At 36.7% G+C, this 23894-nt stretch overlaps 4 protein-coding genes across 7 annotated transcripts; 2 read left to right on the top strand and 2 right to left on the bottom strand.

Moving 5' to 3' along the window:
- Positions 1-396: 396 nt before the first annotated feature.
- Positions 397-4649, bottom strand: LOC103466551 (sodium/potassium/calcium exchanger 1-like). 3 transcript variants are annotated; one of them, XM_008412221.2, is made up of 7 exons: positions 4460-4649; positions 4280-4293; positions 2420-3448; positions 1199-1441; positions 1022-1111; positions 766-923; positions 397-662 (listed from the first exon to the last, which is right to left on the bottom strand). In XM_008412221.2, exons 3-7 carry the CDS (start codon positions 3317-3319, stop codon positions 419-421), a joined length of 1635 nt encoding a protein of 544 aa, XP_008410443.1. In that variant the 5' UTR covers positions 3320-3448; positions 4280-4293; positions 4460-4649; the 3' UTR covers positions 397-418. The 3 variants fall into 3 exon arrangements, with proteins under 3 accessions (XP_008410443.1, XP_008410441.1, XP_008410442.1); XM_008412219.2 differs by having other exon boundaries at positions 4280-4649; XM_008412220.2 differs by lacking the exon at positions 4280-4293.
- A 371-nt stretch (positions 4650-5020) lies between these two features.
- ints14 (integrator complex subunit 14) lies at positions 5021-9213 on the top strand. The gene is made up of 11 exons (XM_008412224.1): positions 5021-5653; positions 5735-5842; positions 6553-6708; positions 6994-7112; positions 7214-7356; positions 7437-7529; positions 7648-7792; positions 7903-8036; positions 8295-8413; positions 8637-8702; positions 8799-9213. The coding sequence occupies exons 1-11, from the start codon at positions 5432-5434 to the stop codon at positions 9030-9032; spliced, it is 1539 nt and encodes a 512-aa protein (XP_008410446.1). The 5' UTR covers positions 5021-5431; the 3' UTR covers positions 9033-9213.
- Positions 9196-13187, bottom strand: hacd3 (3-hydroxyacyl-CoA dehydratase 3). Its single transcript, XM_008412222.1, has 11 exons — positions 13013-13187; positions 12222-12264; positions 12039-12112; positions 11742-11906; positions 11495-11540; positions 11263-11373; positions 11038-11165; positions 10838-10950; positions 10124-10230; positions 9912-10043; positions 9196-9822 (listed from the first exon to the last, which is right to left on the bottom strand). Exons 1-11 carry the CDS (start codon positions 13088-13090, stop codon positions 9746-9748), a joined length of 1074 nt encoding a protein of 357 aa, XP_008410444.1. The 5' UTR covers positions 13091-13187; the 3' UTR covers positions 9196-9745.
- An 85-nt stretch (positions 13188-13272) lies between these two features.
- ppcdc (phosphopantothenoylcysteine decarboxylase) lies at positions 13273-19909 on the top strand. 2 transcript variants are annotated; one of them, XM_008412225.1, is made up of 5 exons: positions 13273-13492; positions 14129-14224; positions 14637-14765; positions 14885-15053; positions 19306-19909. In XM_008412225.1, exons 1-5 carry the CDS (start codon positions 13349-13351, stop codon positions 19392-19394), a joined length of 627 nt encoding a protein of 208 aa, XP_008410447.1. In that variant the 5' UTR covers positions 13273-13348; the 3' UTR covers positions 19395-19909. The 2 variants fall into 2 exon arrangements, with proteins under 2 accessions (XP_008410447.1, XP_008410448.1); XM_008412226.1 differs by lacking the exon at positions 14129-14224.
- The last annotated feature ends 3985 nt before the right edge of the window (positions 19910-23894 follow it).

Genomic DNA, 23894 nt, shown 5'->3' with positions numbered 1-23894 from the left:
ATTGAGATGCAGCGGCCATAACGAGGCTAATCGTGATCAATGATTCTGTAATACTGATGAATTAAAACAACCCTTTAAAGAAGAGTGGACCAAAATTTCTCATCAGCAATGAAAGACTCTCTGCCAGTTCCTGCAAACAACTGATGGCAGTTGCCTTCAATTAGGAAAAGTGACAATTACTTTTTCACTAAGGGCCAAGTTTGTTGTTAAAACTGCAGCTATATAGACTTGAGTTATTATTTAACAGCTAAAATATATATTTATATTTATGAAGTGTACTCAGCTATTGATAATAATTCGATTATCACACTAACTCTTTTAAACTTCTTTCTTTAAACTCTGGTAGATGTCAGGATGGATCAGTTTTATAGAGAAGAATCCAAGAAAACACATAAACATATTTCAAGGGTTTTTTTTTTTACACAGGGCACATAATGATTTGAAACATCATCAATATGCTAATGACCACAAAAATAAGGTAGAGAAGGACCAAGGTGAGGCCAAGCAGTTTCTTCATCTTCCACTTAAATGATATAATGGAGATGACAGCAGCGAGGAGCACGACGAAGAGGAGGATACTGACACAGAAGAGGCCTTCATTCGAGATACCCACAGGGGAGAAACCGTGGATGGCTGAGAAGACGAACCATTCCACTGGCAGACTTTTGGATGAAATAACACAGAAATAACAGTGAGACCAACAAATCTTTGAACACCCGTTCTCTCATCTTATCTCAGCAATGACAATTCAATCTATTTACTCACAATAAAGTCATAGTAAGGATGTTACTGCCCAAATTACTGGACACAACCATGTCTCCCAGGCCTTTACGAGCCACTATTAGACTACTTATGAAATCAGAGCTGGACAGCAGTGCTCCCATGAATGTCATAGGACCCATCAGACCAAATGTCTCATCCACCTTTAAAATACAAAAATACTGTTTACTTAGGATGAAAACATACACACAGCCTAAGTAACTCAGTGCAAAATTAGACTCTTATTTAAGAACAACAGCACCTGATGAGCCCACCACCTCTCAAGGTAGTACAAGATCCCAATCCATACAATGGAAGCGAGGTAGGTCAGCACAAAGAATTTTCTGGCTTTCTGTGAATCAAACACCAAAATAAAATCATAGGTAAAGTATTAAGAGACAATTACTCTAAGAGATCCAAAACATTAATCTGACCTTACCTGACTATGAACATTGGGAAGTGTGAGCCACAGAGGAAGGATGATTGGCAACAGGATGATGTAGGCGGCTCGTTCCTGCCATTTGTCAGGCCATCGTAAAGACAGAGATGTAGCTCCTTGTAGCAATTTGCTCTCAACAAACTTCTTTTCGTTGCATCCGCCATTGTTTTCATTGCCATATTCTTCATCACATTCTCCAGGGTCTTGTGCATCATTCTCACCTTCAGGTATACACACCTGGGGCTGGGGGGTTGTTTTAAATGTGACAAACAAAAGATAAATGGAGCACTTTAAACATCAGAGAAAGAAAAAGGATAAAAAAGTAACTTCCACAAAAAAGTTGTACTGAGATAAAAGAGAGCCACGATGTATTTAAGGATGTTTACATCAGGATATTTGTCCCTGATGGGCAATCCAAATAAATTATTAATAGGCATTTATCGATACCACGCCGTAGTGAGATGCTTCATGAAAGTAGAGGCTGTATACTATATGTTTCATAAATACTACACCTTCAAAATTTGCTTTGTGATCATGTCCCACTTAACTCACACGCCAATGACTTGCCTGATGCTACAATCTCTCATACGTTTTTCTCAAAAGTGACATGCATTTGTCTCAACATACCACTCTAATATGGTTTTAAAAATGTTACGACAAACTACAAAAATGACATGTAAGGCCTTAGTAATTACAGTACACTTGTACAGTGCTACATTTGCAAATCCTCAACATCTATTCAGCTTTTCATCTCCAGAGATTGTAAAATATGTGCATTTCAAATAGCATGATAAAAACGTGACTTTTCTTTCACTGATACACAATTATACACAATTAATTATAAAGTCAAGATATTGACTTTTGCAGTCAATGTGTTGACTGTAAAAGTCAGTCACTAAACTTACCTTGATTATGTGTAATGTAGTGCTCCTTTCAGCAAACTAATTTTGGACTAACACAAATATTTTTTTTTTCTTCAGAGATCATTAACCCTTAGTTCCACAGAAAAAAAAAAAACTTCTTTAAATACTTTGTAAGGATTCAGATACAGCATCGGGACAGTAAACTTTAAGTTGAGGTTTACATAAAATTCTGCACTCAAAATTCAACTCAAAAACCTAAAAATTGTGCATAGCAAAACAAAATTCTAAAAACACATTTTACTGTAATTCTGCAGTGGAATATTAAAACATAGTCATATATACACCATAAGTGCCTTACCTCTACAGGGAGCACCTTTTTGCATTTCTTCACAAAAGAAGCTTTCATCACCCCTTTGATATTCTGGAGTTGGGTCTTCATTATTTGTTCCATATTCTCATCATATATCAAAAAGGTGATGTAGAGTATAAAAAAGGTTACCAGAATCGCACTTTCACACCATGTGACAACACCATCCAACAAGAAAATGATCAGTTGGATGAAGCCAAGCATGTAGAATGATAAGTCTCTGAAAAATGACCAGCAACGTAGAGGGAGAACCTTTGCAGAAAACATAGCACATGTTCCAACCACAAACAACATTTTGAAAGCTGTAGAGCCAATAGTTGGGTTAATGTTCACAGTTAAACTGTCGTGATAGTAGAGGACTTGGATTAGCTTGGTAATGAACCATGGGACGGCTGTTCCTGTAGCCATGAAGGAGGCCCCAACAACATCATCTGAGATGGCCAGCTTTTCCATGATGACCCCCAGCGAAGGAACAAAGAATTGATCACACACAATTAAAAGTGCCACAAAAACGTAGATCATCCCAAAAATATGCAGGGCCACCCATCCCTGTATCCGATCCTGAATAGAAAAAAGATCACTAGAGTATATCGTGTTTATCCGTTGGACACGGGTGGCTGGATTAGATATGGATGTCTCCGGTGAAGGATGATCATCTATTGCATCCAAAAATAAAGATTTATGTTCAGGACCTTCTTTATATGGAGTTGAATATGTAGAATGTTGAACAGGAAATTCCTCCATTGAGCGATCTGTAGTCTTTTCAAAATCGTCTATAATGTGAGGCAAAGTAAAAGTGAGTTCAGCGCCAACGATCCAATTGTGAAGGGTACCAAGGAAGACAACAGCAAAAACAATCAGCTGCGGAGACCTATGTCTTGTAGACACCATCTTGTGCTAATAGCAGATTCACTTGTTTAGCTCCAAAAAAAAAAAAAAATGTCTTTAATAAAACCCCGGAGTTAAAAGATCCACAGCTCCTGCTGTCTGAGTATGGGTCCTTATGCGTTAGGGGCAAACCTGTTTGTAAAGAAGAAAAAGTCTCAATTCAATTAACAGTTTGGTAGCAAGTCAAGATGAAACTTAGTTTTTCTGCAAGCATTTAAAGTCAATAAAACAGTTTAAATCCCTTAAGCTTATTCCCTTTAAAGGAAAATAGAGAACTCTGAAAAGTGTGCCATTTATGTCGATTCATTGAAATCATGATGGTGGTTAAAGTCAGTCCAGCTGACTGACTTTAACCAGTCAGCTGGACTGGTTAAAGTCCAGCTGACTGTTAATGCATGTTAACAGTCAGCTGGACTGACTGTTAACATGCATTAACAGTCAGTCCAGCTGACTGTTAATGCATGTTAATGCATTAACATTAAATGTTTATTTATGCATTAAATAACATGTTATGACCACAGAGCAACGGTTCCCAATGTTAACAGGTGACAGAAATTACAGCTTAAATGCACAACATTATGATTTCAGTTAAAACCATATATAAAACATGGCAAACCTACAAATAAAACTAAAAACGTGTGTTTAATCAAATTTGTCTAAAATATGTTAAAATATATTGTAAAGAAAATACATTGACCCTAATTCATGCTACAGTTACAGACGGCAACAGAAAAAGAGGACGAGCTGTTCTGGTGCTATGGTGACAAACTGTCAAGAGCAGCATAAAATATCAGGTGAAAATATCTATTTGGTTAAATAAAATGAGTTTGAAGAATAAGTAAACCAATTTAGACAAACTTCACGTCTATAGAAATGTTACATATAGGGATAATAATAATAATAATAACGAGCCTTAAAATCCCAATATTAGATCCCAATATAAGAAAATGTGCACAGACTTACGTTGTTCCTCTATTCTTCAGATTACAAAATCAAGGATGACATTCAAGCAAGTTTTCAGATTATACAAAAAAGGAAAAAAGTAACTTTAGGAAATATCGTAGATAAAATAGTCTTTTACTAAATCGGCGCCATCTGCAGGACAAACAGTGAAACGTTTTTGATCTAAATGTCGGTTCTTACCAACTTCATTAAACAGTCACTGCCGAGTTGGTTGCCGAGTGGGTGCTGGTAGTTACGTTCCTTCGTATTTTTGCAAAATTTGTTGTTACCGAGTCACACTAAAAGAACAGGATTCACCAACAGGAAGTCGATAAGATTTTTTTCGGGGTTTTATCGGGCTTGGCGTTTTCGTGTATTTCGTGAGAGTGACCCCAGAAGGGACAAACTTGGAACAGAATCAAATACAATACAAGCAAGTTTTAATGAGAAATAAAGTTCACAAATATTACACAAATCTAAAAAAATAAATTAAAGGTCGGATTTCAGCATTTTTGTGACAATTTATTTCCATGGTGCATCAAACACACCAAACTACCAAGAGTTGATATAAAATAGGAGTTAGAAAAGACAAGATTAGATTTTTTTTTTCATTTTATATCTCAGATGTCTGTAGATATTATTAGTTCGGCTCTAAATATGTGCTTCCTATTCAATCGTTGACAAAGGTGTCAAGAAAATGGATGGATGGATATTCAATCGTAATTTCCGCACATTTTAGATTACATAGGAACTATACATTTACAAGTTGTTCGTCGGACGGAATTGTTGGTGCACTTATAATGCAACACAAGCTAAACAGCAAGAACGACTAATGTGTTTTAGTCGTTTTTATTTTTTCATACATGATTTTTTTCGCTGCGTTTTTACTCATGGATATTTATCCTTTTATATTTGATGAATAATATAAGGATTGGTTCTTTCTTATAGCTGCTACATTGCAGAAGGCTAACAAACTAGCTTCCGTTAGCCTGTACTAACCTGTATAATTAAGTTTCAAACGCCATTAATGACGTTTTTTTTTTGTTTTTTTTTTCTTCTAATTGGAGCTTGGCAGTTTTCAGTGAGTTTTGCTGTAAAGCCGTAAATCGGACGGTTGGAAGCAGTTTTAAATCTACTGTTTTATTGTGGATATCTAATCGGCGGTGAACAGCAATGCCTACAGTGGTTTTAATGGACGTTTCACTGTCCATGACACGACCAGTGTCCCTGGATGGCATCGAGGAGTTCCAGAGGAAGAACCTGGCTGTCCACGGACTCAACATGTTGTTTGAACACATGGCTTCCAACTATCGCTTGGAGTTCACCGCACTGATGGCCTTCTCCTCCCTCTGGGAGCTGCTGGTGCCTTTCACTAGGGATTACAATGCGTTACAGGTAACATCAGTTAATGCCTGTAAAGTCAAAACACAATATATCTTCAGTATTAAAATTGTCTGTCTATGTTTTTGTTTGCAGGAGGCACTTAGTAACTTGGAAGACTATGACAAAACATGTCTTGAGCTGGCTCTACAAGGAGTCAGTAGCGTTGTTCAGCAGGAGTGGGGCAATGGCTGTCCCTGTCAGGTATTCAGCAATTCTCTTAGTTTATTAGGTTGATAGTTGTGTTCACACGGGAGCTTTTCTATGTCATTAATTTGTACATATTCGGTACAAAGTAAAATTTTGTTCAGTAAATTTGATCTGTCACAATGGGAAACATTTTCTGATTTTTTTTTTAAAATGATGTTATTGGGGAAACATCATTTAAAAATGTTGTTTCCCCAACATCAATTTTTAATGATGTTGGGGAAACATCATTTCCCCAACATCATGATGCCTGATGTCAGACATAATGATGCCTGATTGAAAGAAGGCATCATTAGTCTTCTTTAGTTGATTACTGTGTGAAACTTTGATTCCATGTTGCATCGTTGCAGTTGTGTGTACCCTCCACACATCCAAGAGCTGCTAAAAAAAAGAAACCCAAACAGCCCTTAAAGCTTAATTTGTCATTTTTAAAGTAACTGCTATTTCTTCCACTTTCAAATATTTGAGATCCATTTAGGGTACCTTTTCATAAAATTGCATTTCAAGTTTTTCAAACTAATCTTACTTCCAGTAACTATCACACTTGCACACTATGTAATTACATTATGTTCAGTATAATCATTTTTCAGGTTGAGAGTTTGAAGCAGCCCTTTTAATTTTACTCGTTCACTTTGTTTTCCTGCTATTTCAGTAATGTATCATCCTTAGTTGCTCATGGTTATGCATTTCCCTCTTTTGTCCTGTAGGTGGTGCTGGTTACAGACGGATCTCTTGGGATTGGAAAGGGTTCCCTACGCCACTCACTTCAAACCCTGAAACATCGTGGTGATGACAAAAAGTTTCCACTCCCTTACCCCTTCCCCACCAAAATGTTCATCCTGTGTATAGCCAATGCAGAGGAGGTACGGCAGTCCACATTTCTGTTGGCATTCTACCTTGATTTCAAATCATTTACTCAGTCTAATTCTGTGGAGATAAATGGCCAAATGTAATAGAGCTGCAAGAATCATGTTGTAATTTAAGTCTAGTTTCCCATCATCTATTACTGTTTTTTCCCCTTAGAATTTTATACATAATTGTATCAACCTGTTCGTTATACAACAGGTTGTATAACGATAATCTTGTGTCGTATTTCAGTATTCTATTTGATAGCTCCAATAATGAGCATTTGTTTTGTGCTATTTAAGTTGCAAATGACTGACGCCATGGAAAACCTGGAGGAGCTCCTTCATCTCAGTGGAGGGGATGGACAGATCTTCACTGTGGATGGACCACTTTGCATGAAGAGTGTACAAGCAATGTTTGGGTAAGGTTGAGCTGATTATGAGAGTTGTTCATTCATTCAGTTCTTTATTCCTGTGCTGAATGACGCACTTTTTTTTTGTCCTGTCATTTCCATTTCTCCAGCATGTTGATTGACCGGGCGTACTCCCCCTTCCACGCGGTTCTGCACTGTGGGAATCTGTCTTCAGACGTTCAGGTGTTCCCCCGTCCCGAGCCGGTGGTGGTGGACGAGGAGGTGGAGCCTATTCCCAGAGCTGTCAGCACAGGTACTTGTCAGGGGTTGAAAATCATTTAATTTTTTTTTTTTTTAGTGAAATAAATATTCACATGTTTGTTTTTGTTTCAGATTTGGAAATTGTGGGCTTCATTGAAATTGCTGACATCTCCAGCCCCCCTGTAATATCCAGACACTTGGTTCTTCCCATTGCTGTTAGCAAAGGTTTGTTTTTGTTTTGTTGAGAATGATTTGTGGAGCAGCATAGCATCAACAATAAAAAAAAAAAGTTGAATTCTTGATTTGTATGTGTTGTAAAAAAAATATTTGCACCTAATTTCAGAAGTGGATGAAGTTGGCACAGGAGCCACTGATGAACTTGAAGAGGAACCTTCAGCCAGCCAAATGGCTGGGAAAAGCCCAAATTTTTGTGTTCTTTTACATGGAAGTCTAAAGGTTGAGGGGATGGTGGCTCTGGTCCAACTAGGGTGAGCAATAACAGAGCTAATATACATGGCATGTCCTACATTCATCTGGACAGCAAGTTCATTTTTGTGAATGAGCTCTAAATTCAGTAACTGTCCTGCTTTAATCCCAGGCCAGAGTGGTTTGGCATGTTGTACTCCCAAGCAGACAGCAAGAAGAAGTCAAACCTGATGATGTCTTTGTTTGAGCCTGGTTCCGATCCTCTACCTTGGCTAGGCAAGATCTCGCATCTGGGACCAGTTTCAGGTAACACCTTACTTCAAAGACATCCGTTTGCTGCATAATATTTAGGGCTCTTGTGTCCTAAAGCTGTTTTTGAATTCTTGTGCAAATTTGAATAAGCATACAACTCCCCAATGCTTGTATGGGTCACTGTTGCTGTGCAGATCAAAGGTCTGTTATTTGTGTACATCAGTTAATGATTACTCGGTGTTGTATTTCGATCATAATGATATGGATTGACCGACTTTCCTCTGATGCACAGCCATCTTTGTTGTGTTACAGAGGCTGCTGAAAATCCGTACGGAGAGGATGACAGTAAAAGTCCGTTCCCTGTGCAGCCACAGGTCAAGCGAAGCTATGCTCAGAATGTCACCGTGTGGATAAAAGCCAGCGGACTGCAGGTACAGTAAAAACACGGCTAAAACAATCTGTTCACTGCTCACATCTAACAAAGTGGAAGCACCTAAACTAAAACTACAGTAGTTCTTTGTTAAAAACGATCCTCATGGGTTGTGAGGTGTGAAGTTCAAGATTTAATTATTTAAGAATTTTTTAAAAATTCATGTTTTGTATATGTTAACTAGTTGTCATTTTTTTAACAAGTTTTTCTTTGTCTTCGTACAGACTGATGTTCAGAAGATCTTGAGGAACGCAAGGAAATTACCTGATAAAACTCAGACCTTCTATAAGGTAGGTTTAGCACGAATGATTAAGAAAAACATGTAGAAACATTTTCTTTTCTAAATACAAGTAAAACATCCGATTTCTGTTGTTTAATTCTACCAGGAGCTAAATCGTCTGCGGAAAGCTGCCTTGGCTTTTGGTTTTTGGGAGCTCCTGAAGGGCGTGGCCGAGCTGCTGGAGAGGGAGTGCACCATGCTGCCCGACTCGGCCCATCCAGATGCTGCTTTCCAGCTCTCTCATGCCGCACACCAACTCAAACTAGCCAGTTCTGGTGACTCCCAGTATGCAGCTTTTGATCACAACATTGTCCCCATGCACACAGACTTCTCAAGCTGAGTCACAATGTACAAGCTGATACTGAGTCAGAGTGAACTGAAGCCATACGAACTGGGCTTGTACAAAATGTCTGTTGGGAAACTGAAAGTGTTGTACATATTTTGTTTTTTTTACATGTTTCTTTATAGAATGTATTTCCCAAATTGACCACTAATTAAATTACTCATCTTTCTAAAATGTTTATTCAGTGTCATAAGTAATCAAAATGACAATTCAAGGACATTTAGAATAATAAATGGAAAGGATAATAAAAATTCATTGTGGATCATTCAGCTGAACTGAAAGGTCACTACTTTTTTACAGATCTTTTGAGAAAGAAAAGAAAATAACGCATTATGGGGATACCATTCATTTAAAAAGCAATGATTGTACATCAGGTGAAGATGGTGAGGTCATATTTTCAGAACCTGACGCTGAGAAATAAGGTAATAGAGCAATCATAAACATCATTGAGAAAAAAAAAATCACATCCAGCATGATCTTAACAGTTAATCTAGAACGTTAGGTTTATGAGAACTTGATTACTAATGAATGTAACTGCAATTTCATCATTGCACAATATGTAGAATGGTAAAAAGTTTTTAAGAGCAAAAGGGGTGAAAAAAAAGGAATTAACTTAAAAAAAAAAAAAAAGTTCTGAACTAACGCAGGGCCGGCTTTGAAAATGTGTGCAGGCAGTAGAGGCTTTGGAGGATTACTGTTAGTGCTGAGAATTAATGTGCCTTCCTCTTTTTGGTCCGGAAGCGCCTTTTCCTCTGCTTGTAAAGGTGCCGAAAGTTGATAAAAAGCCCTGCGGAGCAGAAAAAAACCCCAGTCAGAACTACAAGAAACACATTTGATACAGAACAGACTGCTTTTCTTCCTGTTTGTTGACTTTACCCAGAAACATGAGAATCAGATAGACATGCAAGACGTAAGAGAAGTTGATGGAAGTTCCAATGGCTTTTGGCAGAGGAATGCTGTAGAGCTTGGTTTGGTCAAATATGGGGATGGACTGTACCACTGCAACAGCTATATGGGATAAAAACATCAGATACATATCAATTATGTTGATGTAAAAGAAATAAGTACTCACACATGAACTAACTCACCTTCAGCTAAAACACCTAATGGATACAACGGTATCCAGACACTGTAGCGCAACCAAGTGAGAGTTTTCCACTCTGTGTTAAAGCAGCCAAGGACATAAAATGGATACCTGAAAGTAGAATGTAATGTTTGCTTGTAGGCTAACATTTGCATTTATTACAATACATCTTTGTAACTGTAGCTTAAATAGCCTGCAGACGATTATTATGAAAAATGAAAATATTCTGCATGCTTGGTAACAAAATCTAAATAATACCTTTGCTTCCGAATATTTGGATCAATGTGGCATTAATAACTATTAATGCAGGTGTAACTTAATAAATTAGAATATAATCAAATAATATTCTGTTAAATATGTCTGCACTATGTAGCCAAAGGTATTTACTTGTCAGCTTCACAAACAAATGAATGTGAAGCTGTAATCCCCATAGTTTAACTTGCCAACAGTAGCAGTTTCAGATCTTCTTGGAAGGCTTTTGACAAAATAAGTGTTTATGGCAATTTTTGACCATTCTTCCAGAACAGTATTTGTGAGGTCAGGCACTGATGTTGGGCATGAATGTTTATGAGCTGCGAGCCCTAATCATAAACATGTTAAAATTCTTAAAATATCTGTGTGTGAATAAGAATAAATATTCAAGCTTTATTTTTTACAGTGGAAATAAAAAACAACTTTTTAATAAATGTTCAACTTAATGAGACACACCTCTACTTACCTAAAAATCTCAATGGCGCTCCACAGATAGAAAACAAAGAACACAACAGGTCGGTGGTGCATTTCTTCCAGACTACCAAAAATGATGAAGAGGACAAAATTCCTTCCTACTACCTACCAAACAACAAAAACAAAATGGTTCTTACACATTTCTAGTCCATTTGTAATAACTGGTTTATAAAACAAAGGATTGTGCTGTACCTGTATGAGAGTGGGAATAACACCAGTTCGAACCACACCGAAAGCAGCATTCAACACCTCAACTGCTGCCAAGGTCTGGCAGAAGAACATCACATCCGATATGGTGTGAAACGTGTCATAGAGTGAATCTGAAATTAGTTTCAGAGGTTAAAGTTATTGATTAAAAATGGCAACAAAAAAAAAAAACATGCAGAAAGAAAACTACGCTCCACTACTATTTCTGACCTTGCCCAAAGATGAAGAGGCGTACGGTCATGTTGACAAAGATCCATGAAAATCCAAGAAACTGGACTAGGTTGTAAACAAGCAAAAAGCTTGTTTTCAGGCTAATAAACCCTGAAACATTAAATTATTAGACATTTTATCCATGTCACCAAAAGGTAGGAAAAGGTAATATTTCAAGAAACAAGCTGAAAATCTCCAGATACAATAGTCAGTGACCAGAATTCATAATTACCTTCTTCTGTATGCCTCACAGTCTTCAGTCTGTTCTTTTTCTCCTCCTTAACCAAATTAGGAGAAATAAGAAGAATTATTGAAGAGGAATAAAAACTTCCATTTTTGAAAAAGAAATTACAACACACAATGTTGGCAAAAATAACATTTTGTCATGTTGAAAACACCTGTAGAAATTAACATAGACTGTGTAAACAAAAACAGACTGGGTGATAGTAAAAAAAAAAAGTAATACAATTTTATCTCACCTTTTCCTGGATCTCCATCTCAGCGTCTGACTCGTCCAACCAGCGGTCAAAGTCTGGCACCAGGAAAACCGGTTTACGCTCCAGCACAGTCAGCCTTTCCCACCAGCCTCGCTGCTGTTTCCGCACTGTGATGTTTACCTGCCGCTGTGTGGACTTGTGGCTCACCTGGAAGCACAAATTACTGACAAATTATGTCACATCAAAAAAAAAAAAGAAAAGAAAGAAAGAAAAAGCGAAATAGAAAAACAGAAACCTCTTTGTACGAAAGGAAAGAGAACTTGGAAAAAAAATGCATACCTCTGATTTTACTGGTAAAAGAAACTCTAAGCTGAACTCATAGTTGTGCTGTCCTTTAGCACCACGCCCCAGAGCTGCAGAAAGCATTCCAAAGAAAGTTACAAATTGTTTGCTTTTAAAAAAAAAAAAAAAAAAAACACTTTAAACATGCTGGAAAATAAAAAAAAAAGAAACAATTCTCACCTTGAAATTTAAGGACATTCTCATGCACTTGGACATCAATATTCTGCAGAAATAGACAGATGGTGAGCACTTCCTCTTACGGAATAAGAATGTAAGTAGCATTCTCTTCCTGTTTGTACAATAATGCAAAGTTTTAAAAAAAAAGAAAAAATTATATTAAAAAAAAAGTGAAAAGTTTGACTTTAACGCAAAATAAACCTACCTTTTATAGTCCAAAAACAATACTGAGATTTAATTATGTTGTTATTCATGTTTGTTAGCAGCTTCTGAAGAACCAGGGTTGTTTAGCAACTTTTGAAGAACCAGGGTTGTTTAACACCTTATTCTCCGCCCCGGATGCGCTCTATTTCAAGTCTATGTCATTAATAAACGGCAATAAAAAATGAAGTCTTTAGAAATGTTTTTAGTAAATCCTAAAGGGAAAACGTACCGGAGACTGTGGTAAACTGCTGTGAAGTTTAGGATGGTCATCGTGGACAACACCCTGATAAAGAAAAATCCGCCCCCGCGTTTCATAATGGCCAGAGGCTTTTTTCAGGGTTTATTACTCCGAGAACCACCCACACATTTTCTTAAAGCCCTGGCAGTCATCTAATTTCAAACAGTTATTAACGTGTTTGTGGGGAAGTAACAGAGAGTCTTGTATGTCCTATCACATAAGATAATCTGTATTTATATACCAGCATGCAAACCAACAGCCACCATCATTTGCATTCAAACATTTACGTCGGCGGTATTAAATAAAACTCAAAAGAGCGCTGCCAACAGGACAGCAGGTGGGTTGAACTCACCTGGGCGTCTGTCAGTTCTACACGCAGGTAAATTTCCTCGTGACGTTGAGCCCAGTAAACAAGAGGTGTCAGCGTCATGTCAAAGTTCAGAAAATGCTTGTTTTAAACTGAATAACACTGAAGGAAATGAATGAAGTCCCCTTGCAGCATGCTAGCTTCCTCTGAGGTCTTCGCCAGAATATTCTGCTAATGCGCGCTCACAATTTGTCGCGTCAGAGACGTACTCGTGCACGTTCGTTTGGTCTCCTCCTGTGATTGGAGGGAGAAGTGTATTTACGGAAGTGGTACAGGTCCTCTGCAGCTAACCAATCTCATTTTGGTGATTTCTTGACTAATATGCAGTCAGACGACCTCGTCTCGTCTCTGAAGACTGATTTGTCGAAATCTTGCGGAACAGTTCGTGTTCTTGTGGGTGTAACAGGAAGCGTCGCAGCTTTGAAACTTCCAGTTTTGGTCTCCGAGCTTCTCCAGCTCTCCGGGGTGAGCCGATTTGTTCGTATTAAAGCTTGGTTTTCATTAAACACATCAAGCACACGTTTTTTGTTAATCAAACTGCACGACCTTACCTTTGCCGCGAGGTGGAGACATTAGGCAGCAACAATTCAAGTGCGCCACTGTTACATTTAATAAGATAAAAGTATAATATAAAACGTGAACTCATCATCTAAGCCGTAATACTTTTGTGCATTATGTAGATTAAATAAGCTCAGTAATATAGTTCAAGCCTTAATTTGGATGACGATTATCACTTGCAGCTAGTGGAACCCCACAATTTAATTTCTAAGAAAGTTGAAATATTAGTACAATCCAAAAATAAAATCCATAAATGTCAGCCTACTGAAAATCATATCCATGAACTCTACAGTACATGCTCTCATTATGTGGCTGCAGTGGTTTTGCATGAATTACTGCATCAAAGTAAATAATAATCATTACAATTAATACAAGAATATGTTTAAAGTTTATCACATTATCATAGTCCATAATGTATGATTTTCAATTTGAACTTTGTGGATGATATTCCAATTTATTGAGCCTGAAATAATATAGATTGGTGAGAGTTTACAATCATTTTCCCCACAGGCTATATCTGTCTCTCTTTTATATTTTCCTCAGGTGGATGTAAGAGTGATCACTACAGAGCATGCCAAACACTTCTACAATCCTTCAGATGTTTCAGTAAAGATATATACTGACAAGGATGAGTGGGAGGTAATGATAAATGGGAAGCATTAGAAAGTACATGTATGGATGAGATCAATTCTAGCCTAATATTTTAATAAATACATGGAGTGAGATTCTCATGGTACAAGTGTGAGTAAAAATGCCATAATTTCACTGTGTCAAGATATGTAAACGGAATTGTGACGACCACATAATATAACCTTATCTGTATAATCGTATCTGTTTTAAGTAGAGCAGCAGCTATATTGCTACTGCTTCTATTTAACTTTCGAAGTAAAGTATAAAAGGGTAATAAAAATGTTTGCTGTATCATCTGTCAGCTGTAGTCATTTCTGGATATTCAGACACAAACATCTGGTTAGAGACCAGCAAGTAATTTTGGCCTTCTGGTGAAGAGGTTAAAAAATAAGAATAGCCAGACATTCTGTCTCTTGTTCAGCTGTGGACAGACAGATCCGACCCTGTGCTGCACATTGAGCTGAGGCGCTGGGCAGACCTGCTGATCATTGCCCCTCTCGATGCCAACACTCTTGGAAAGATTGCCAGTGGCATCTGTGACAACTTATTGGTAAGAATGTAAAAATATGTTCTCTCTGTTATGTTCTCTGTGGAAAATCTAATTGCCAACAACATCCTGTCATAAAGTTTCTCTAAAACAATTTTGTTTGACTGGAATCTCTGTTTCAGACATGTGTGGTAAGAGCCTGGGATACCAGTCGACCTCTCCTCTTCTGTCCTGCTATGAACACAGCTATGTGGCTGCATCCTATTACGGCCCAGCAGGTATCCAGGTTAAAAGAGTTTGGATATGTGGAAATCCCCTGCATATCTAAGAAGCTAGTTTGTGGGGATGAAGGTAGGTTTTTATACTTTTTTTTGTTTTTGCTTTTCCTAAGTTATATAATAAATTAGGTAACATACTTCTAAAAACACTAGCTGAATCCCGCAGGTAAAAAATTGGCTGCGACTTACTAGATTAGAAAAAAAATAAAAAAATAAATAAAAGTTGTTGTTGAGCTAAAAGTCAAAAGTAGTTGTGAAAACTAAAATTGCAAACACATGCATTATGGAGAGAGTAAAGGACAAATGTTTGACCCAAGGTAAAACCATAAAATACACATAGCGTAAAACCACTTAGTTGTGCAATGTTACTTATTTTTAAAAAAGCCCACTTGCCTTTTCCTGCACAATGAATTTAAGAAGAGAAGTGCCTGGGAGGATTTTTCAAACAAAAAATACATACTTACAGGAAGCATAACAATTTTATTGATTGCAAAGCAATCTCTACAGACATACATTCAAGAAGATACAAAACAAAAAAAGAGAAAATATAAATTTCTTCCTCATGCTGTGAGTGTAACAACATGCATTTTAGCAAATACATTAGGAAACTACAGGAAAGAGATACAAAACAGTTGAGTAATTCTAATGGATTTGTTGTAAAGTGAAGTTTTTTACTCTTCCTGCTGAAATTCCATTGAATCCTCGCTAAAAAATTTGAGCAAGCTTCACTGGGACAGTAAAAGATAAAGAACAAAAAGCCACTGCAAACCTGCAACAAGTTGCAGAAAAAAATTTATCTTTAAACGGGTCTTGGTTGGTAAAAGTGATCAGTCTTCTCTCGGTGTAAAATCTGTCACGTATGTTGATCTTGGATTTGTTCTTGAATGCGTTTTGAAATATCTTGTTGAACTTTTCCTCTTGCTTTGGTTAATTCCCAGTTAAATGTGGGATCAGGTACTTTCTGACTCAAGTTGAGTTTTCTTGACTTCAGTTAAATGGACCTTAACCTTTGTGGTTATGCAAAACGGCTGTAGCTAAAGAGACACCAAACTGTCTTGAGAGATACCTGTTTATTTCTTTCAGCAGTCCCAGTTGTATCCACACAATATAGCATTCACAGCCTAGTCATCGCTTTTCTTTGCTTATTTTTGCTGACTCTCAGGGCTGACGTGAATAGCATCACGTTGAATTTCGTAATATTTCACAAGCTTATTACCACGTCAATCGTCCCTTTTCACCACGTTTTCTGAGAACACACGATTTGATCTGTACCTTAACTTACATCCAGTCATCATTACATAAACAAACAGGGAAATGAATCATCGTCTTTTAGTACTCTTGACCCAGCAGTGGCCTGCACATTCTTGTCGGTGAAAATACTTGTGCAAAGGATCATGGCAGCTTAGAAGAGTGAAATTAGGATGACTCAGATCTAAAGTATATTCAGTTGTCACAAATTCAGTAGTGATTTTGAACGATGCTAAACGTTCCCCAATATACCTACAGATTTTGCCACTTGGTCAGGTAAAGAGAAAGATGGGGGTCATAGTGAAACATGGCCTAAAAAAATTAGATGAAAAGGTGGGAGGGTTTTTCTGCTTCATATCAAGGTTATTGGTATTCAGGTAAAAAAAAGAAGAAAAGAAAAAGATTTTGAAAAAAACTGCTGTTTTTTTTTTTTTTTACTGCCTTCTGAACCTTTATTACAGATAAAACCCAGAAAATGATCACAACGCAGTGAAATGGTAAACAACAGAAACTTTGTCTTCTTCAAAACAAAGTTGCAAAAATAACTGCATTTGGTGCATTTCAGGCACCGTATGATTGTCGCTTCTTTTAAAACACATACTGAAAATTAAAAAAATAAATTGTTAGAGGTACATGGTGTTGAAATAAAAGCATAAATTGTATATGTTATTCTCCATGTTTTGATAAAAAAAACACTTCCTGAGTAGGTGGCCCCACTGCCGGAAAAAATGTCACCACAGAGTGAAAGACTGCTTGAACAAAAGGAAATGGTAAATGCCACCAGTGTGGGTGGCCATATCAACCTGCTGAGTGCGTTCAGGAGGTTTATGTCCTCAGATAGTTCCTGATGCAATGTGTTAGATTACCTAATAGAGGCACCTTTAATTTGACACAGGCCTGACATGACCCAGTGCGGTTCCAAAGTGCTCGTCTGATTTAACTGTGACTAAGGTATCTTTGCAGCTAAATATACCTCTTTACCAAAACAGCTGAAATGTTTAGTTTGATTCAACTTGTTTTCTGATGCCTCCATTTTTCGGGCCTTTCTACACGGTAATGTGTTTGGTGCGCAAACTGTCCGGTATCTGTCATTGATCGCTTGTAAACTAGGCCTTGAAGCGGTCAGGCCACCGATACGTCTGTTTAAAGAATGCCTGGATGACACAGCAAAAGCAGTTGTTGATGAACAACTGCTAATCATTAAGATATTGAAAAGGCAGACGTAAATAAAAAAAGACTTACTGTGCACCGGTCATTAGAAACTGCTGGAAAAAAGTAGGGTTTTATTATCGCTAATCATTGGACCACAGTCCTGTCTGCTTTATCACATATTCTATATGGTATGTATAGATTACAGAGTACAATGTGTTAAACTTTCTGTGCTTTCTTCACTCCATTCATCCATTTCTAATGTTGCTAAAGATTGCTTTGATTAATTACAGTTTGTACAGCTTTGGTAAATTTGTATCACAATGTTCCCTGTGATATGAGGAACATTGTATCCATTGTAAATAGCACTCCAAAAAATTGGAGTGCTATTTCTTTGCACTCCAAAAAAATAGCAAAGTTACATAATTGATCTAACCAGTAGAAGAATAGCTTCTTGGGGTGCCATTCATTTTGCTTCTTGGTCATTTCATATTTCTCTAGTTTTGATAGTTTGTTACAAACTCTGCTGCAGGACAGTTTGCCTCAAAATTACGTTTTGTGTTATTTTGGGTTGATTGTGGGTTATAATCTACCATGTTTCATACGTATCAACTAACGCAAAACAAGATCAGAGCCAAAAATAAATAGAAAAAAAAATTCCTCCACAATATAATATCAGAAGATTATCCTGAGCAGTGTCTCTTGAGTATCTAACATCTCTTGCACAACAAAGATGACATTTTTGTCAAAACATGGGAAGCCATTTTGACATACATCAGACTGAACATTTTCGCAATCCTTGATTATTCAGTACGATAATATTATCAATGTGTATAATCTAGAGCTGACACTAAGTTCTACATCCTGTTGCTAACACCGGACTGGAACTCCTGAGCCCGTAAATGTTTTTTTTTGTTTGTTTGTTTTTTCTTTATTATTTTGTTTGTGTTCTATATAACTCATGAAAAGTTAAATAAATATGTCTCAAAATAAGTAAATACAACAATCTAACTAAAATTGCATAATTACATCAAATGGTAACACTTTATTTGAAGGGAGTGAATAAGACTGCCATGACACTTTCATAAACATGACATAACTCCTGTCATGAACACGAATAAGCCTTCATGAATATTTATGACTGTTGTCATAAAGTATCATTCGGTAAATTATGACAGTTTTAACACAAAGTTGACATTCAAAATGTCTTTGTTATGACAACTTGACATTAACCAAGAAATCATTACTGTTTAAACTTTACCTTTAATAATATAAAGTTACCTAATTTATAAAGTGCAATCAATAATAATTTTACAACAAATTTATATCAGTAATGATTTCTTGGTTAATGTCAAGTTTTCATAACAAAGACATTTTGAATAATATCAACTTTGTATTAAAAGTGTCATAATTTACCGAATGATGCTTTATGGCAACAGTCATAAATATTCATGAAGGCTTATTCATGTTCATGACATGTTATGTCATGTTTATGACAGTGTCATGTCAGTCTTATTCACCCCCCTTCAAATAAAGTGTTACCCATCAAATCAAATAAAATTTTGTGTTTTCATGATTATCTCTACAATTCATACAAACGTAATTACAATATATAAAAAAATAACTGATAAGACATGAAAGTAAAAGGGGTCAACAACACATGGCTAACCCCTACAAATAAATTTAGTAACTTTAGGTTTGTCTGAGTGACTCATTTTTCAGATGTTCTTTTTCTACATCTGCATAATGTAGAGAGCAGTTTCTCTGAATATGGTCCAGGATTCACAAGAATGTGTGTGTATCTTGATCATGGAGCTTGTGCATAATGACTTGTTCTACAGTTCAATATGTACTATACACAGTCAGATGGATGATTTTTTTCTTTTCCTCATTGATGCAATGAATTAATTTTTCTTCTTTTGGTGTAGGTAAAGGCGCCATGGCTGAGGTATCGACTATCATCAGTGCTGTCAGGCAGTATCTCCCAAAATCAGATGAGTCATCACAGAAAACATGAAGATTTCGTGCACAAAACAACTGGTCGATACGAACTAATACTAATACTTTCACTCTTTATAATCTGTCCCACATAGTTTCTTTATTGTTTGTTTGCTGGTGAAGAGGATGTTCTTGAGTCGTATAACTAGTTGGAGCTGTTTTTCTGGTTAGAGCAGAGATCTAACCAGAAAATTACTGCTATGCTTATTTTCAAGTGTCAGTCAACCACAGTAAAAACTCAAAAAGAGAATGTGTGTATTTTAACTGCTCACTGTCACCTGGACTTAATGGAACCATATTACACATATTACAGAGAGATCATTTTCATGCAGGGATCTTCTGACATCTCTACCCATCTTTTTTTTATTATTTTTGCTTCAGAAGTAAAATAATTTCAATAAAAAGCCATTCAATAAAAATTTTAAACATGTTAATTTCTTATGTTATTGTTGCTTCGCTGCAGAATTTCTAGCTAAATGCATTGATTTCTATAGTTTCAATTTTTTATGCGAATAAACTTTTATTAAAAAGCCACAGGGCAGTCATCACTTCATCAAACGTGTTTTTTTAAATCTGTAAAATTGGCTTCACAGAGAGTCAAACTGAAAACTGTTGTGTGGATGTGATGGAACACAACCATTTCTCATTGGGAAAGATTAAATATTACACTGTTTGTCTAAAGACTATGCTTGTTTAAATGGAGTCCACCTTTGTGTAATTTAGTTTTAATATAAATCCAGCTGTTCTATAAAGGATGCTGACGTTTTTTTTAAGAACATGAGTGAACAAACCGCATCATGAAGACCACGGACATGAAGAAAGCTGCGGAGAAGTTTAAAGTGCTGAGCAAGGAGCGCATTCGTCAGAGAAGCAGCCAAGAGGCCTTTCAAGGCACCGCAGAAATTTACAGCAAAGGTAGGAAAATCTGCTGCCAGGACATCCATTACTCTAGTATGTCATAAATCTAGCCTTTATGGAAAGATATTTAAAGAAAGCCACCAAATGTATTGTTTACATTTTCAGTTAAGCCCTGTTTGGGTCACCAGGAACATGTGGCGACCCAAATAAGGTCAAAATGTGTCATGACAATCACATTATCAGCAGGGCGAAACAGTGCTGAGGGATGGATGGAGCAAAATACAATCCTGGAAGAAAACCTGAGAGTTGCAGAGGTTCGCCTTACAGCAGGACAACAACCCTTAAGATGCAACCAAAGCTACAGTGGAATGGATCTCAGATATACATGTTATAATAGTTCAGTCCAATTCCAGACCAAAATCAAATTTAAGCGTCAGTGGAAAAAGACTTTGAATTGATATTAGTGGTTTCAGTCTTTAGATGTCCATGTCACGCTTTTCAAATTTTAATGTTCATAAATTACTAGAATACCCAACAGGTTTCTAAAAGTGCACCAACAGATTTTAATTTCTCTTTGTTTCTAAGATCAACAGTGGAATAAAATCTCAAAGATCATGTCAGTGTTGGACTTGTTCACTGCTATGAAAATCCTCCATCTCCCAACAAACTGAGATGTACCAGTCTGGAGTTTGTCCAGAGGATTAAGTGGATAGTGGTGAACTGAGTCAGACAATGGCTTGCTTACATCCGTGAGGAGGAACAATAACAATAACTGTCATTCTAGTAATAAACCAGAAAGACCCTCATGCTGGAACGGGTAGTAACAAAGTCTATATGTCCACTTTTCACTAGCATTACTATATGCCATACAAAAGTGCCTTATAAGATCAGATTTAAATTATTTTAGCCACCAACTCCGCACTGCTTGACCTCTTGTCTGAAACAAATGTCTTCTTAATCCCACGCGAGACAATGCTGCTTTTGCTTCGTGTTGTTTTTCTCCAGACAGTTTTGTTTTATCTTGGTTTATTAATCTTCTCGCCAAGTTGAGTGGGACTGGAGGGAATTTGCAAGGCAAATAACCAGGGGGCATTGTTACTGTTGAGCTGTCAAGGTTGTTGCACCATGTGAGTGGCTCCCTAAATGAGAAGCATCCTTCCCTGAGCCGTAACCTGTCCTGTTGCGATTGGCTGCTGCGGGGCTTTTGTGATGAGGCCAGAAGAAAACGTGACGTCCGCGACATACTAACGAGGGGAGGGTTTGAATTTACAGCCAGCAGGTGCACCATGTGAAAGAAATGAGTGTTGTCACAAGCGCAAACTTCAAACGGGTTCCTTTCACAGCAGAATATTTTATCTGCGTGCAAACTTATTACAGGATGTCTCCCAAGTAAATGTTTACTCACCATCTGCTATTTGTACAAAAATAAAATAATTTATCTAAAAAAAAATGCATAATGTATTTGTTTAAAACTTAAACACACAGCAATACACTATGAACTTCCAGGAGTATTATAAACTTAAATAAAGTTAAGTTTTATCTACCATGTTTGCTTTTTTAGAACTAAAAATTATTTTAGTTTTAGAGCTTTAGTTTAGTTAGTTTAGAGATTTGAAAGAAACAATTGTTTCTTTATAAACAAAATTACCATACAGTAAAACAAGTATTTTGCTGCTTACAGTTTTGTTTTTGTTGCATTTAAATGTTTTCAATCATCAGACGACTTTTAAATTCAGACAACAATAACCCGAATAAATATAAAAAAAACTTCCAATGATGATTTTATTTAGTGAGCTGAGATCACTATCCAAACCAATCTGGTCCCATGTGAAAAGTAATAGCATCTTAAACCTCATAACTTGTTTCCAGTGCAATAGGAAATAAACTATTTTGAGTTTCAAGTTCACACAATTGAATTCCAAAACCTTTTGTCTTTTTTTTAAATTGCTATGAACAAAATGGATCTGACTTGTTTTGTGCTTTTGAGTCATTAGTGGTGAGTGTTATAAGTCAGGGATGGAGCCCTTCTGCATTTAGTATGTGTCTTGTTGTGGAAACTGAAACTTCCTTGGCTGCTGCTGCAGGCCTTTGGCAGTAACTTGAGGTGTCTTCGCCCGCCTGGCTCCTCAGGAATTTGGTGTCAGTCTTTGATGGTTTCCTCCCTTTTCTGTCCCGTCTAGTTGGCCACTGCAAATTTATTTTTCAGCCCGAGATTAATGCTATTTATATTATTATTGACTTTGATTCTGTAAGGTAGGGATCTCTTTTCTGAGATGTTTTGGACAGTTCTCTGCTCACACTGCAGCTAATAAAGCTCTTAATAGGTAGCATTAGGTGTGTCTGCTCTTATAATGAGACTGAACACTTTTTAAGATGGATTAGACACTTACAGCAGGCAAATTCGAATTTGATAAAATACTTAAATAGTAAAATTTAAACAGTTTTTGTTTCTTTTGTTTATTGAAAAATTAAGTGCTGACCTAATAAACACGATTCTGTTGCTGCTTCTAAAATGAAGAACTAAAGATGTGACCATAGGATTTTACTTCTGAGGTGAAGTGAGGGCAGCAGTGATAAATGACAACTACGGTCATTTATCACTGCTAAATAAAACCGTTAGCTAAGGCAGAGTCCTGAATGTTTTTTATTTTTATTTTTGAAGGTGAGATGGTGTCCAGTTTCAGACATGCTGGGGTTTTACAGTTTCTCCAAGTGCTTTACGGAATGTCTTCTGTATTTACAGCAGGTTGTTCTAACCCACTTTTTTTCTTTCTTTTTTTTTTTTTTACAACTGACACAAGCACCAAAGGTCAACTATGAAGAAACCCAGTGATTGCAGTTGGTTTAGACATGTTTATGACTGTGAAAACCGTCATCCTCATCTCCTCACAAAGTGCATGAACAAGTCTGGAGTTTGTCTAGAGAAGACAGACAGGACATCCACTAACGAAACTAAACTGCACCATATAAAGCTTAGACTCTGTATATTGCCACCAGATCAGAAATGAAGCAGAACTTTGCTGTTAAATAAATACATTTTCTTTATTTACTCAAGAGCTTAGTGGTTATTTGTGTTCTATACCGCTGCAACCTCGTAGCGGTAGCTTGTGCTGCAAACAAAGCTGTATCTCAATACACTTTGATGGCAGCAACCATTCCTCTGTTTTATCTCTTTAATCTTAACACAGTTGCTTAATGCCACCGCATGTTTATTTTAGCTGTCTTAAAAATCAGCATTTGCTTTTTTTTCTCCCTTCAAGAGTTTAGTTGTGTATTAATATGGGACAAGTTTTATAGATTTCTAAATGACGTGGTAAAAACTTGGGTTTCTTTTATTGAACTGTAGAAGTATAAAATGAATGCAAGAATTTAGTTTAAATACATCCTTTGCAGTCCAGTCAGAGTCAGTTAAGTCGAGTTCATCTAGTCCAGGCTTAATTATAACCCAACACAGTAAGATTCAGCTGATCGATTAATGCCAGTTAATTAAAACTGAACCAGCAGCACTTTCTATAAAAGCAAAATCAGAGACGCAAAGTGCAGAAAGTTAAATTAAGCGAGTTTTAAAAGGTAAAGACCAAAAAGGATTAACCACACTAATTAACTGCATTAATGCATGAAAACCATCATTTAATTTAAAAAAAGACAACAACGTCATATA

This window comes from Poecilia reticulata, linkage group LG6, assembly GCF_000633615.1.
Source record: "Poecilia reticulata strain Guanapo linkage group LG6, Guppy_female_1.0+MT, whole genome shotgun sequence".
In the NCBI taxonomy this organism is placed as follows: domain Eukaryota; kingdom Metazoa; phylum Chordata; class Actinopteri; order Cyprinodontiformes; family Poeciliidae; genus Poecilia; species Poecilia reticulata.
This window is presented reverse-complemented; position numbering and strand designations above follow the sequence as displayed.